Source organism: Poecilia mexicana, unplaced genomic scaffold (assembly GCF_051168715.1).
Source record: "Poecilia mexicana isolate PSO_F unplaced genomic scaffold, ASM5116871v1 scaffold_20, whole genome shotgun sequence".
Lineage (NCBI taxonomy): Eukaryota > Metazoa > Chordata > Actinopteri > Cyprinodontiformes > Poeciliidae > Poecilia > Poecilia mexicana.
Window position 1 is genome coordinate 5351374 of NW_028263389.1, and position 17052 is coordinate 5368425.

At 38.3% G+C, this 17052-nt stretch overlaps 1 protein-coding gene across 1 annotated transcript in view; it reads right to left on the minus strand.

Moving 5' to 3' along the window:
• Positions 1-16151, minus strand: part of olfm3a (olfactomedin 3a) — a 30278-nt gene extending 14127 nt beyond the window's left edge. The window contains exon 1 of the mRNA XM_014971537.2: positions 16055-16151. Within this exon, the coding sequence (XP_014827023.1) occupies positions 16055-16057 (3 nt within the window). The 5' untranslated portion in view covers positions 16058-16151. The remainder of the gene's footprint in view (positions 1-16054) is intronic.
• Positions 16152-17052: the final 901 nt, after the last annotated feature.

The following is a 17052-nucleotide window of genomic DNA, read 5'->3' on the forward strand; positions in this document are numbered from 1 at the left end:
CATGCATCTACCTGTGAAGTGTCGGCAGCTCCCTCCTCATATACTCTTCCAGATGATCTGATTAATTGCAGCTGTGCAGGAATCCTAACAATTTAATTGTTAGGAAATCAGTATCAGAGGATGTGTTTAACTGTAGCTAAGAACAGAAAACAGGAAGCATGGAGGTGGAAGGGTCATGGTTTGGGGATGCTTTGTCGTAGCAGCACTTAGCTGGTTCACCATCACAGAATTCCCTATGATTTTCGCTGTTTTTCAGAAAAACAATATGGCATTATCTGAACCAAATTAAAACCTGAAGCAGAGCTGGGCCTAGCAACATAACAAGAACCCAAACAAATACCACTAAATCCACCAAGGATGAAAATAATGGACCAGTCAAATCAAAAACCCAAATCCTGATCTCACTGAAACACTTAGCGGTGACGTCAAACAGGCTCTACATGCATGATTTCAATTAAACAAGCCATTACTGTTTAGAGTAAGTTGAGATGTTGACGTAAGCATTACTTTATAAAAGTTCTGAACATCTACTTGGGCGTTCTAATCTTTTTCTTTTTTGTTTTTAGCAGTCCTGTACTGTATCACCTCCCCTCAGGGAAAATTTCTTTTGGACTCATTCCTGCTTCATGTCAATTTACTAATTTCACAACACAGTTTTTCTGTCACAACACAAGCTTCTGGGCTGTTTTTACGACCAGAAGAGGAGGTTTCTAAACGCTTATAAATCTTAATCTTTCCCCTCTCTAAAGAGAGAAGCAGTGTTTTCTCAGACGTTTGCAACAAGCATCGACTCGGTAAATAAATAAGCTTTTCTAATACCAAAAATAATGGCAAGCTTTTCAGGACAATCATTGGATTCAGGTCCAAACTTTGATAAGGCCAGTACCGAGTCTTTCGCTTTGAACCTACAGTGGTTTGCTTTGAATCTTTATCAGGCCGCATAACATCAAATTCATTTGAGTTTAGGATAAACCGGTGACTGGTCGTTCTCCTTCAGGATTTTCTAGAGAGAAACATTTATGGTTTCCGTTACAACAGTCCTCAATATCCTAAAGAATCAGAGCACCCTCAGATTACAGCACTACCACCCTGTTTGACAATGTTGGGATGTCTTGGGGGTCGCCGCGATGCTTTCAAGACGGAGATTTGTGTCTTATTTGGTCAGCTGTGTCAAGGCAAGAAAAACACTGATGTGTTTTACCTTGAATCTCTGCTATGGATGCTGTTTTTCTTAAACACTGACCTCGGCTGAGGCAAGCCAGGCCTTTAATCATCATGTTTTTTGTTGTTTTTTTAACTCTACTTCCTGTTCTCAGACACTCTGTCCAAGTGTTTACTTCATTCAACAGCTCTGACAGGAATCAAGCCTGGATCTGCCAGGTACATTTGAACTCAAAATTGGTTAATGAAAGTTAATCCAGGATTTAACAAGGACACAATTACTTTTTGACATGTTGGTTTAGATTTTTTAGTATTTATTCAAGTTATATTCGTCTAATCTTAAAATGTATTTTTTAATTACCATGAAACATTTAAGTGAGATCTTTTTTATATTATTATTATTTGACTTTTTTTATATATATGCTGTATATACAAGTTGTCTCATTGAAATCCAATATCTCATTCAGAAGAGACAAACACAGCAACAATACAATTAAAAGACTCAAATAAATAAGCTAATAAAATATGTTTTCTAAGGAGATTGCTCGTTTTGTCTCTAAGTGTAACTTCTTTGAAAAGATAATTTTTTCCCTAAAAAAATAAGTTATGTTTGTGGGACAGAGGTAGTTATAGTAATTTCCTAATAGAAAGAGATGCAGTAGAAAGAGATAATGGGTTTATTATGTGGGTAAATTATTGAATGAACAATCGTGTAGGTAAACAGCTGCTGAAATAAACAAAGAAAGTAGGACAATGCTGACAAAGAGTTGCAGAGAAGCACACAGTCAGCAAGCATTAGTGAGCTGCAGAACGAACTGGATGGGATCCAGCAAGTTCTGAGAAGAAAAAGTAGGCCAGGAAAACCTCTGCTTGACTTTTTACCTAAGCCGCTTTAAATATTCACAAAGCAAAAAAGAAAAAAAAAAGAGAGACGCTACTATCACAAAAAAACAAACCACACGCTGTCCGTTTCTGACTAAGCCAGGCTCACGACGCGTTTTTCCTTCCTCGTTTTTCACGATGTGGCACGTCGTCGGCCAACTTACAGTACGCACGGGAGGAGGAGGCAACACCTAATTTGTCAGCATTTTCGATCTCTCAGCATGTTAAATGGAAGAGGATCAGGCTTTCAGGGCTACAACGGCTTCACAGAGCTCCAAGCCAAAGACTTGGTCATTAATCATCCTTACAAAACAGCATCGAGCAGCTCAAAAACCCAACCCAACACCCAGTCGTCTGCCCAGCAGAGTCGTGCTCTCTGCAAAGTCGTCACACGCACGCACGAACGCCCGCGTGCACGTCGACCTGCTTGACTGGTCAAACACGGCGCTCAGACCCAAATACAAACAGTTGCTAAGATGGACTCACATTCCCTCTGTTTTTGCCTGCTGTTCTTCACCAGCCTCCCCTCCTCTTCTTCTTCTTCCCGCCCGCCGTCTTTGTTAGCCGTATTTCTGTTTAGCCTAACCTATGAGAGGCTCTTTTCTGATACAATAAAACATTTAAGTGAAATAAAGAATTACGTCTACATATTAAACATACATGTACATATGGATTCATCAAAACGTCATATTATACACATCGGCAGCACACACTATGCATACATGCATTGTCATGTATTTGTGTAAATCCACTGAAAAACTTCTGGAAACCTAATAGCCATTGTTTTTCTGTTAATATAACATCCATGCATTTTATGAGTGTCTCATAAAAATTATCTGACTATAATTACAAATGTTCAATGCCTCGTTTCTTTTATTACTACACACATGACCGCTTTTTATTCCTTCCCTCAATAATGTTGAACTCTGTTAATTTCCTCTTAAATCCCTTCTGCTTCACTGACATGCAGAAGGACATTCCCATTACGGAAAACTACGGCCGCCTCTCAACTGGCTAAAAAGAGGGAATAAATTGATTGGCTGTGGCTACTAACACTTCAGTTGGCTACGGCTTTGTGTTTACGATAATTTACTTTACACAAACAGAGCTCAGAGAACGTTAAAAAAAGAAAGAAAAAAAAAGACAGCAACACAATGAGGAAACATATAATTAAAACTCCTGGAGAGCATAGAAAAGAAAATAAGCTGTACATAGAATTATGATCCTATTTCCAACATGTTATATGGAAATAACAGAAACGTGTGGGGGGAGTAAACGCCGGTTACTCTAAATTCTAAACGACAACAACATTGTCGAGAAGGGATTAAAAATCTACATTTCGCAGATGATTGAGACTTTCACCGTTACTGCATGTAGGAGATGGAGAGAGCTGCAGATTAAATATGTTACTATGCAACCTAAAACCAAACTGATTGGAGGAGCAAATAAGGTCCAAAGTCAGCTTACTCAGCCCATAATGCCTTTATAAATCAGTTCTGTCAACACAACAGTGAAACTCAAGGACAACCTCCTTTTCCCCTTCAGTTTTGACTCTTTGAACGTGACGTCACGCTCTCCAGAAAGCAGCCCACTCCACCATGACTGATGTCAAAATAACCCATGTGTGCATTAAAGTGTAAATTCTGCAGGTGCTAACTAGTGACTAGAATCAGTGTTCAAGCCACAAAGCCTCTGGGATCTGCTGGACATGGACCTATGGGGACTGGCCCACTCTGCATGTTATTAAACTATATAAACAACAGCAAAGCTGTTCCAAAAGAAAATCAGGCCTATTATGCCAAAACACAATAATCAGCGCATTAACCACCAGCAGAAATGGAACAATGCCAGACTAATTAGTAAAGCTGAAAACCTAAAAAATGACTTGTCTTGTTTTTGGATTACTCCCGAGTCAACCGTAGTCCATTATCATGAAAAACTGACATAATTACCTCACAGTGGGGAAAAAAAAACTTTGTGAAATGAAAAACAGTTTCAACCAGTGATTCTGAAAGTTTGATGACCAGGGACAGAAAATGCTTCACTCTGCAGGTACCTGCACAATGACTGAGAAGAGAAACATTTGTCCTCGCATGGCCTAGCATCCAGACAGGTACCTATCCTCATACAAGTAAAGGATTAACACCTCACAGGTGATGCATATTCTCACTTTGAAGCATTCTTTCCATTTGGCACTAGATTAATAAAGTGTGACTGAGAGAAGAGAAAGTTCTGGCAGGCAGCCCAGAAGTCATTTCAATGAAGAAAGGAGCTTGACAGTGACACTACAGACACGTGAAAGGTATCCTTACTTGACAGTTGTTGGTTCATATTTGGAAGCTGAAGGTGAAACAGGTGGGCTGATGATGAAACCTGGAGGCATTACAAGTTATTAGGTCAATGAAGCTGGAGGTGACGAGGGTTCGTCTTTTGAGGCGAGACTGGTGAAAACAACACCTTCCAGACCCTCTTGGTTACAGGAACAGGCAGACCTTGACAGACTCCCTCAAAAGAGTAACTGGACCAGAACTTTAGGCCATCAGCAACCAAAACAGAAGCTGCAAAGGTATGCCACCTGAAGGTGCCTGCTGAGTCCTTGTATTGCCTGTACAACTCACCATGATAAGAACTGAAACTGAACTGAAATGTTTGTGCTATGATGGCAGCAGTAGTGCCTGAGATGTTGTGACCAGGACTGTCCAAGCACACCAACTGGAGAAAATAGGTCCAAAACTGTGGTGTTGATTCCCACAGTGGTTGCGACTGAGGTGAGGTGTGTCTACTTGTAGAGTGAGGAATCTCTAAACGGTTCCAGAGATCCATCTTTAAGATCTGGTAGAGGGAGCAGAGAATGACCGCCCCTACTTGTCCTTCTCTTTCTCCTTTCATCATTACATATATTTTTCTTGTACCAGCAAAAACATTAAAAAGAAAAAGCAGTGACCTTACCCACTGTGTCTGTTGTCTGGCTGGGTAGAAAAGAAAAGTAACAAGGGGACAGAAAGTCAAACCTGACAAAGAGCAACAGGTCAAAACTCCTCACAAGGGAAATCCAGAAAACTGGATAACAGGTGAGGAAAACGTGAGCTAGAGGGAAGCAAAATGCATTTTCAAGGAGGATATGAAAGGTAAGCAGCAGCAAGAATAAGCACTTAATGCTTGATGACCCTAAGGTGTTTGTGGCAAAGGAAATCCCTTTTAAAATTCTAGTTTTTGGTGGATTACATTCAGATTCAACAAATGTGTTGTGAAAGAAGAGAAGAATCAAATTGCAGAACTTGGGAATCAAAAACACAAGATCAGAACATAAATTCAAGCAGAACTGCTTGGTTGGATAAATCCTTGTCGTTTACTTACAAAACCAAACCTATGCAATTTTTTTTTCTTTAAGTGTTATGCTGTCAGATCTGGCAGCCGCCATGTTTACTTGTGTTATTTTCATTGGTACAACTTCAAAATCAGGCTCAACTTCCCTTATCATGGATAATTAAATAAAAACATGCAAATCAGCAGCGCGCATCGGAGGCGTGAAAAGTGATGATAATGAATGCCTCCCTGTGGAAGACATGATTTGTGCTCCTCATGCAACATAAGTATTCTGCCAATTATACACATCACTTAATCTCTTTTCTGTTTGTCACCGTGGCGTCTATCTGTATGTCCCCCTGATTTGCCGCTTAATGTGTTTGTATGAACCTTTTAGTCTGACGGAACTGAAGATGGAGGAGGCTGACGAGGGATTGAAACTGAATGTGTGGGATAAACTGAGGGATTTACTGATTACTGAGTCAAATATGTGTAGAATATTTGACTACAGCCATTACGTCCAAACTAATTCTCTTGTCTGTGGTGGATATGAGCAGGTCAACTTTGCAATTTAAAATAAATGTTAATATCACAGTGGCTTGAAAAGGCATCTAGAGCTTTTCAACATTTTCACATTTTTCTCAGCTTACAAACAGAAACCTTGTCATAAAATGTGTATATTGTTAAAATTTTATGTAAAATTAAAAAAAGGCAGGAAATGACGGTGGAAGAAAATGGTTTATTTATCTTTTTAGAGCCCTTTAGTAAAAAGAAAAAGAGTGCAACCAATTGGCTTTAGAAGTTACTTAATTGGTCATAGTCACATCATATGCATATGATATTGTTGAGCCTTTCTAAGCATTGCATTAGATGTGAATACAAATGAACACCACACTTTTATTTGTGATTTATTTTTAAAACGTATCCTTTTTTTCCACTTCACAGTTACTTCACTTTTTTCACATTTTGAAGCATGACATTAGAAAAAGTTGATGGAAACAGCAAAATTCAAAATAACTTCCTCAATTTCGCAAAAAAAAAGAAAGTTTCTCCTTTGGTATGGTTTCTGGCTTTTCTGAAGAAGAGTTAATACACTAAAGGGGAGATGGAACATTAACCCACATGTCTGATCAGCAGTTTTTTTGCTGCTGGGATAGTTAGAATGAATTTCTTTATCAATGTCTCTGGACAGCGTGGAACATCGCCTCAGCACATTCCTGAAAATCTCAATTTTTCTGAGAATTTTTCAGGCCCATATTAGTTTGCAACCTGTTCTTCATGTTTAATACAGCCCTGCGTAATGCCCACATCTGGTGAAATTTGTGTGGTCTGGCTCATTCGCTCCAAACTAGTAGATGGAAACTGTTGAAGAAGATTTTAGGTTATAATAAATTTTGGAAAAAGAAAGAAAGAAAGAAAGAAAGAAAGAAAGAAAGAAAGAAAGAAAGAAAGAAAGAAAGAAAGAAGAAAGGAAGAAAGAAAGAGAGAGACGTCTTTGCACGTAAGACGTGCAGGCCCGTATTAGTTTGCAACTAATACGGGCAAACTATGTACAAAGTTTTATAGTACAAATTCTTGTCTTTTAATTTATTCAAATAAGGCGTACCTTTGCTCATCCAATCAGGAGCTGTCTCTGACCCTCTTTAAAAGTTAGAAACTCCCTGCAATTTGTTTCCAAGATCAAAGGCCATTTGTCCCCTTTGTCTAAACAAAGTGGAAGCAGAGACTCTCCTCCACTGGGCTGGACTCCTGCTGTTTTAAGGCTTTTCACAGATGAATGTGAAAACTGGAACTTCTCCTGATTGTTTCCCACACAGACAAAGGGCAGTTCAAAAACATCTTAGCAAACAATCTGCTGTAACTACAGGTAACATAAAGGTCAATAGGGCAGAATAAGTTATTAATCTGAAAACTATAATTAGGCTATTTCAATCAAGACGTTAAGTTTTACAACTAGCATATTTTAAATTTATTTTCTTAACATAACACACCCAATACACATTTTCTTTTGTGTGATATTTTAAAATACGTTGGAAATTCACAACAGTTCAATGGAAGCAATTACAAACGATACCTGTTTGCATGCGAAAGGACTATGTGAATGCAATATTTGACCAAATATCAAATTTCAAGTGTTACAATAAAAAATGTTAGCCTGTTGGCTGGACTTTTTCTGCTCCTTATGCTCAAACTGAAAATATACTTAATGTATATTTTTATTTAATGAGAAACAAAAATCTGATTTATCATAGTCAAAATCGTCATTGCAATACTCAACAATCGTATCACCTTTCCATATGTTACTGACATGGGTTGTCAGGTATAATCCCACAAAATACATTAAAGTTTGTATGTAAAAGTTGTGGAAAATGTATTTCCCTACTATATTATTTATATCAAATATGTAGGGTAAACGCCATTCTGCAGTGATCCAGTGTTTGTTGTTCGTAACAGCAGCACTAGAAGTTATATTTTTAAAAATATTGTTTTTTCCCCCCGTTTTTCATTTGTGAAACTGGGAAAGAAATGATCCTGTTTATGTTTTTTATAGCCGCAATCACAATTCTCAGTGTGACTGTACATACCGCTGCTCTAAACAAATCTCCACTCCGGCATAGACAGCCTTGGCCCTTTAATATAATTTCTTTAGGTATTTTCACACGGCCAATTCAATCTGCGGCTCTGCCACGGGATCATTCTGGCAATTTGTGAAAATTCTCAGAGGATTACCCGAGATGAGATTCCAAGGATGGGATAGGAGAAGAAGATGAAGAAGAAGAAGAAAAAGAAGAAGAAGGAAAAACGAAGAATGCCAGTGGCCTTGGCAAAAATCTGTCTCTTATAAATACAGCTTTGATAAACAGTGACAGGTAAAGGACTCCCTCTGCAGTAACAGTGTGACCCACAGGCAGCAAATCATCTAATTTTGATAAGCCGTTGTCACTGTTTTGTTATGGTGGTGTAAAAGATGAAGTGTCACACCTTCCTTGCCGCTGAGCCAGGTCATTAAAGAAGAATGAAGGTAGCTTGGCAAATAATTCACACAGCAGCAGCCAGCAGCAGCAGCCACAACGTTACAAGCCTTATTGCTGCTGTCACAATGTTTGACATCTTGCCATGTATGTTGGGATATTAAAAATGTGAGGTATATGGAGCTCAACTTGACGAAATGAGGCATTTTGTGGAACATCAAATCCTTTTACGTCTTCGTGTGTGTAGCGGATCTTGACACACACACTTTTTACATAGTGTGGGTGTATTGGGGCAGAGGTCACAGGGTTGAACCGCATCAGGCTCCACCAGAGTGCAAAACATTTGGAAAAGCGATTGCAGATCTCAACAAGGTTTTTATCTGGTTAAATAAAAGATATTATCATTATTATTAGATGTTTTATCAGATTGCATAAGAACTTTATCTCTGGAGGTTGAATAATTATAACAGAACTAATCGCACAACGGGTCCGGCTGCCATTGACTGGAGACACTCCAAGCATTCTGCATGAAGAGCTAAGTGATTCTTCACCAGTGCAGACAGAGCATCTGCATATAGTACCATAACATTAAGTAGTATTTAGTTGAATAAATTCCATAGCGGTGGTGGACAATTATACAAGTTGGTGACAGATGTGTAAGAAGGTATCATTTACCAAAAGGCATGATGACTTTCTATGCAAGAAGTCTTCACATTCTCAAAGGCCCGTGTCCTCCAACATTTCAACGTGTCTCTGCTTCAACACACCTTAGTCAAATAATGAATTCGTCAGCAGGACTCTGGAGAACTTAACTGCATACTGTGGAAGCAATTAAGCCATTTGATTTAGGCGTGTTGGCCCAAGAGTACACCTATAAGTCACAGGATAGCAGCCCTTAATCCCTGGATTTGTGGATTCCTGCTGTATGCGGATGAAATGTAAGACAATTACGTAATAATCTGATGAAGGTAGGCTCAGCCCAGTTCCAGCTGAAATGCTGACACCAATTTCCCTTCATCATCATCTCAATCGTCCGTCAAGACACAGATGTCTCCCTGTATCCCAGAAAAACATAGCAATGCTCTGACAAGCGGAGCAAATTAGTTGGATTTTTGTACTTTTCCTTTTACCTTTCTCTGAATCTGGGTTTGAATTAGCTAGTCAGTTTTTGAAATTGTGCGATACAGATGTTTTAATTAGACTCAAAGACAAAATCAGGGTGGCAATGACTTTCGCAAAGCTAAGTCTTGATCACAACAATGCTGCCACGCTGCCTGGCATAAGACAGAGGCCCTAAACAGATGCTATCGCTCCAGTCATCTATCAAGCTGTCTAAGCAAAAAGCCACCAGGGAACCGGAGGCCAGTGAAGTAGTATGTGCACGTCGGTACTGTAACTGATGATCATACCACTTAAACGAGTTAACATTTTAGCTCTAATGGCAGGGGGAAGATGAACTTGCATGTGCAGCCAGCTCTGTAACCACAACGATGCAGACATCTAGGACAGCAGTGACAAATGGTTACGCCCATGAGCAGAGGAGCAACAGCAATAATCCCAAGGCTGGGAAAAAAAAGCCACAAGAAGACACTGACAAAGAAATAGCGAACACTGTTGAGAGAAGTGGGGAGGGTGGGACAACACGGCAAAAAGAAAAAGCCATCTTCCCTGTCAGATTTGACTCTTGTGAAAGGCATGCGGGGAGATTAATTTCCTAGAGGCGTGCCACCTTCTTGCCTTTTCTGACCTCAGCAAAGAGGAGATTGAATAGATAATTCTGCTGCACCTCGGCACATTCTGGCCCAGACAGACTCCGAATGAGCTGCCGTATTATCATGTTCACACTCTCGCGTGTCTTCTCTAGGGTGCGCTTCAGTGAATTCCTGGGGCCTGAACACGACGACGTGTCAGTCACGAGCACCGCGACGGACGATAATGAAACAGTCATCAAACATTATCGGTGAGGTAAAGTCGGTGGGCAGCTCCAGGCCGTGCTGAGTGGCACACTGCAACACTCGAGCAGAATACTAAGCAGCTGTCAACACAAACTTATTAAGGCGTAAACAAAGATAAACAATGACGAGCTTCTGTGTACCTCAACTTCTTGCCATGGGTTAAATGTCTGCTTCACGGTGTTTTGCTGAAGTACATCAGCTGAAAGGAATAAATAGCCTTACAAGACTTATTGTAATTAAATTTTAAGCACCGACGCGTAGGCAGTACTTTAAACTAGAGATGCAGCAATCGGGATTTTGTGCCCAATTTCCAATCTCTGCTTTGTGTAAAGTTTTGACTTGCTGATCAATTTTAAATAATTCTGATTTCTCTTTAGCAACTACAGCTAATATTCAAAATATTTTTCCTAGCCCTCCTAGCATGAGAAGATATGTGCCATGTGTGAGAGAGCAGAAGCTGTAATAGAGGGTTTTTAATAACTTCTTAAAACAAAAACAAAATGAAAAGAGGTTTTAAACTGAGTATAGCATCTTATATTAGCATTTAGTACATTAAACGTAGCTAGCATTAGCTGCATACCAAATATGCAGCTAATGCTTATTTGCAGCAAATAGCTGCAATAATTGAGTGATAATTATCACTCAATGATAATTGAGTGTTCATTATCATTGTTGATAATGAACACTCCAGTGTTCATTATCAACAATGTAGATGTTTAGGCTAACTCTAAAAATGTCTAGAAAGCAGCCAACATAACAACTTACGTTATGTTGAACGTTAAGGATAAAAAAAAGCAAATTTGCTGTAATATCTTCAGACTTTCTGTTACCTGCTGAAAATCCTGTTTTCTCTCTACGTACTTTATTGTAGTAAAAACTGCAGACATGTCACAATATGTTGTGGCATAAACACATTTCTATTTTAAAATTGATTCCTAAATATTTGTCCTTCTTCTGACTTCATTTGAACTAAAAACAGCCAACTGTGAGTTTTCTTAACTCAGTAACAGCCCCCACATAGAAGAGTGTTGGTGGAGCACAATCTGGTAGAGTTACGTATAGTGCATTGATTAGAAAAAAGATCAGATTTTTGAGTTTCAAAGTGTCAGACAGCTCTAGTCAGCTGATTTTTTAAAAGTCTCCTGTCCAGCAACGTGCCACTCAGAATTGATGTCTGATTGTCAAAGTGAGACCCAACACATTTACTTTCACAAGGAGTAAATATACGGTTCATTAAGGTTTTTTGCTATGATGCTCCACTTAATATATAAATTAGATTAGAACATGTTTTGGGTTTATTTCAAATAGTAATGGAAACTGAGACAGAAAAAAGATAGGGGAAAGAAAGGAAGGCAGGATGGAAAAATAGTTTAAAGGTAATGGAGAAGATGAGTGTAGGAGAGAATGCATGTCAGCATCTTAAAAGTCTGCTGCTACACCTGCAGAAAGAGAGAAAAAACTGAAACCATAGCAACAAACAACAACTGCATATACAATAACATCCCTGAAAAGTACATGCTACAAGTTAAATACATCATGAAAACATGCTAATCTAAACACCTGTGTGTGTGTTTGTATGTGTGGTTGTGTATGTAAAGTTTCTCCATTCACATGTTCAATGGAGAACACAACAGCTGGTTTCTGTTTGCATCTCTACATAACACCAGATCATTTCTGTAATTACGACTTCATCTCATGGTGTAACTCAGGTTATCTCAGTTAACACATGTTGGAATATGAACATGCTACGTCAATGTAGATGTGCAGATTCAGGAATGACCAGATTTTATAAAATGTTGTCTCAAAGGTTGCTCACCTGATCTTTTTATTTTTTATTTTGTTGCTCTCAAAGAGCCCTTTGAAATTCTCTCTTTCTAATTACATTCTGCAGTGGTGTCAGTGGATGGAAAGCTAAAGCTGCCTCAGAGCCTTTTAACTACACCTCCGTCTCGATCTGGAAGCAAGACGACATCTGTTCCTTTAAATACAGCTTTTAGCTAGTAAATACCACCGCATTAATATGATCAGCACATTCCAGTAAGCTCTTTGAAGTTATAGAGCAATTTATTTGCTTCAACTACTTTCCTTTGCTTCAGAGCGGTTTGAGAGAAGTGAATAGTTCTTGGTAAGACGTTCATCAAAGTGCCCAGACTTGTTGCTTCGAATAAAAGAAAAAAAAAAAATCTGCAAGCACAACAAACATTCCTTTAAATGCCCAGCAAATCTCGCTAACTAGCTCATGTGTTCGGTGAAGACAGCAGAGACCACGCTTCGCTCTACGGTCGACGAAATGGTGAAAATTCATCTTCGGCGTCGATTTCATCTGCAGTGATTACAGAGTTTGCAAAACAATAACTTAAGAAACAAGAAATGTATTAAAGTTACGGCTTTAATGAAATAGTTCCCAGAAATACAAACCGAATTTGAAATTTACAGCCGTTACTTTTTTTTGTATTTAAGTCTCAGACTAAAAGGTACATTTAAGGCTGGGATTTTAATGTGTCATTGTCACTGTGTTAATTGATTTCATAGATTTCAATACATTAAAAACTTTGACGCAATTAATTGAATTCGTTGTTTTTTTCCATAGAAAAGTCTGGAGCCGGAACCTTTGGAGCGTGTTTCTAATACCACCCATTAATCTGACACACAAACAACATCTGTAAACAAAACAATGCAGGCTCTTGGTCCACCGGGGGTTAACTTTTGCTTCATGAAACAATCTGATGGGACGCTGGAAAAGACTGTTGTGGTGTGCCAGTTGTACTAAAGTGAGTTAACCTACTATTGAAGCTATTCAAGCCTAAAATATGATTTTAATTGGAAAGGAAAATGTCAGCGTCCATAGCTCCCACTTCTAAAGATTATTTTTTAAAGGGAATGATCAGGGATTCCTAAAATGTTTTAAAACTGATTGGGCATAATAATAGCACTTTGCAGCAATCTAATGGTTGAAAAACCTAAATAAATTAAAAACTAAGAATATTTTTGTTGCTGAGCTCTTTTGTCCATTCAATAATTTATAAATTGTGTTTTTTTTTTATCGATATATGGTTTTAGACTAAACAATAAATAACTAAGAAACATATTCCTCAAGTCCCACCGCTAATATTTCTAACAACGTCTCAAATTCTGAAGATAACAATTCCACTCTCCATCGAAGAGAGGGAAATAGAAAGAGAGATCTGGATAATTGTGGATATTTAAAGTATAAAAATTACAACCAAGACAAAGTATTCAAATAAATAATCACCACCAAAACATTTTCTGCTGTTAGTGTAGACTGTCGAAAACCTTTACATTTTATACAATAAAGTTGAAATAAACTTGTCTTCTTGTGGTTCTGTATAAACTCCTGCATTTCCAGCTGCTAAGTAGGTTATTTTACATTTTGTTCCCATTACAGTAACGAATTAAAAAGTCTCCTGCGGCAGAAGTACAGAATAAATACATGGAGGTCACAAATGGCTTTCCCTCATATTCCAGCCTTTTAGCTCCCTTGAAGTGATATCTATCCGATACAGAGACTTCTTGGGCTGTAATTACAGTCATCACGGAGCAGGGAGAGAGCTCTAACTGTGCCCCTGGTAGTTTCAACATCACGTCACAACTCCTGTAATTATGGCTAGACGTGCTATTATTGGAGCCGCATTCACTCAGCGGAGCACAAAGGAGTTAAGAAAAAAATTAAATAAATAAAAAATGTTTAAAGCATCATATTCGTCATTTAAATCAAAGGCGCATTTTGTAATTACTGATATTCATACTGGCGATGTTGATAGATCAGTTTTCGGATGAGTACTTTCAGGTAATCATTTTCCTGTCGGTTTTGCGGCCTAACTGTGTTGACGAATGGTTAAAAAGTGACATCTTCAGTTTACCTCCCGGGTGAAAAATGGTCGCGTGAGGAATGAAACCTTTCGGCATCTTTTAATTTGTCGCAAACCCAGATAAATTAGCCCGGGCACGTTATCAAGGTAAATGCTAATGCGAGAATGAAAAGAACATCAAATATGCAAGAAACGGTAGCAGCTCGAGGAAGGCGATGCCCCCTCCAAAAATTACTTCAAAAGCACCCTGTACGTTTGGAATGAGTAACACGCAACAGGATGCTGCATTAATGACAAGGCGTCACATTTTCCCTCTGTGATCTTTCCTGTCATGGCCACACTTCATTTCATGTTTTGTTATTTTTTTGTTTATGCGATCAGAGTTTCATTATGTGACCTAAAACCTTTCAGTGGAAGCGGAGGTTTAAATCCGCTGCCTTTTGTGTTCAGATGTGAGCTCTTTCTGTGTGTAGCGTGTTGCATGTGCCTGCCACCTACTTACAATGGCTAACAAGAAGGCAAGTGCCTACACAAATAACCCCGTCCTACAGGTGCCGAAGCCCAATCTGTGAGTGAAACTATGTGGAAAGACTCAAATCATCCACTCAGTGCTCATGTTCAGCGCTGATGTAAAGTGCCTCGCAGAAATATTCGCACACACCACATTTTGTTGCAATGAAACCTGTATGTATCTTATTGGAATTAGATGTGGCAGACGAAAGCAAAGCAGACGATACCGTGAAGTGAAAGAAAAAGAAAACCTGGTTTTAAGGCTTTTTAATTTTTTTTTTTTTTTTTTATCTGAAATGTTTCCTATGGTTTTAACTTCTGCCTCCCTGTCTCTGGACCAGACCAAAACTTTAATATCAGGGTTTCGCCCCAGTGTTTTATAAGCCTGGCGGGCCACCAGGCTTTACCTGTGTGACGCCTTTGCTTTTCACTTCACATTAATGCGTTTCGTTGTGTTGGTCTGTCATATCAAATGCCAAATATGCTAAAGAGGATGGATTTGTTTCTACTGTACTAAAACATCACCTGGTGTAAGAGAGTTCAGTTCAACTGCAGCATGAAAGTCATTTTAATAATAAAGTAAGATTAGTCAAATGGGTAAAGTACGTCAAATATATGTCGGTCTATAAACATTGCAGGTTCAGAAGCCATGAAAAATGATTACAGTCTTATTACACAGTAAAACTCCTGTCTTTAAAAGCTATGTTTTGACCTTCGTTATTCTTTTTCTAGTGCTTTGCTTTCTTTGGAAGAAAAATGTGAACGACTGGATAGAGATTCCATCAATTTCAAAAGAATCAACATCTCATAGCAGTGAAAACACAGTCATATTCAGTCAATTGGAATGTTATTGAAAATGTTTTATTATTCTCAGGCCTTTACTTCTGGTTAAATAAATATTTCACTTACTCCTGCTAAATAAGCATTTACATCAGACAAATAAAAAAAAAACATTTTTGATGTAGAAATGTGAGTTTAATGAAAGGTTAATACCTTCCTAGAGGTTATTATATTCAAACTGTACTTTATTAAGACAAATGTTCCTCACTGAGTCACATATTCTACTTTATAAAACAAGACTGTAAAGTACAAATAAACATGCAGCATTATTGATACATGGGCTTCAATCTTAATCTTGTACATCCAAATCAACACAAACTTAAAGCACAGATTTAAACCTTTAAAGTGTGATATGAGCATAATGTCACCAATTATGTTTGATTTGAACAACAAACTGTAAAGTGCATTTACTCCTTGAACACTTTAGAGTACAATAAACATCAGCCTTAAACACCACTGTACACTAATTAGCTGCTAAAGTACAAACTAACCCATGAAACTCTGGCATTTCCATTAGCTTAAAGCTAACTTGCCAAAACCCAAATGTAGAATGAAAAACGTATCTCTCAAAACTTTACAACATTCAACATCAACTCACCATGTTTGGCAACACTCAAAACCGTAAGGAAGAAGTATTTTTAAGGTTAATTTAGCTTGCTTGCTTCAGAAAATGGTGACAAAAGAAACACTTCCAGTTCACCGTTAAGTCCCTTTAAACCATGTGAAATAAACTGTAGCGACCCCTAGTGGATGAATTCAGCAGTTTCTCAAAACTCAGCATGTTTATGGAAGCTGCTCTGCTCAGATGAGTCCACAGCTGATCTATTTAGCTAAATATAAAACACGGTGTGGCAGAAAACTAACACTGCAGAACACACCACCGCCCCCTGGTGGCAGAACCCTAATAAGGGGATTTTTTTTTTTTCTTCAGCAGGAACAGGAAGCTGTTCAGAGTTGACGGGAAGATGAGTAGAGGTAAATAGAGAGGAATCTCTAAACATACAACCTTAAACATACATACAGCCAGAGGCTAAACAGAATTTATATCAAAGCTTTTCTGTGTCTCCCAAATGTACAATACCGAAACGGCAATAAAAATCTTTGTATGGAATTATGCATCTTCCTGCACTACTGAGACCTGAGGCAGATATGCAGAAATGTGAAAGTGTTGTATAACAAAACTAATCAGGAAACATCCAACACATTTTCCATGATGTAGGGGAATTGTTTTGATTTGCTTTGCCGCATCAAGGTCATGTTAGCCTTGACCTATTGATTTTAAATTGTGCATTGGACCATCATATTCCTTTTCAGGAGTTCAAGATCGACAGAAAGAGCTTTTTAGTCTGTTAAAAATCTCTCACAGGGAGCATAGCCAACTCAAACAGAAGAATGCTTCATATTTTAAAATTCATATTAAACATTTTACTGGAGAAATAACTTTCTCTGTAGGTGTGTTATGGGCATATTGTTTCACAGGAGGTCTGGTGTTTGTTTGTGTTTGGAAAATTGACCGAGGCAAGGACTTTTTTTTAACCCAACTTTCTAAAACAAATTAAGCTTCACAATGAAAAAAATTAGATGCATTTTAGCTTC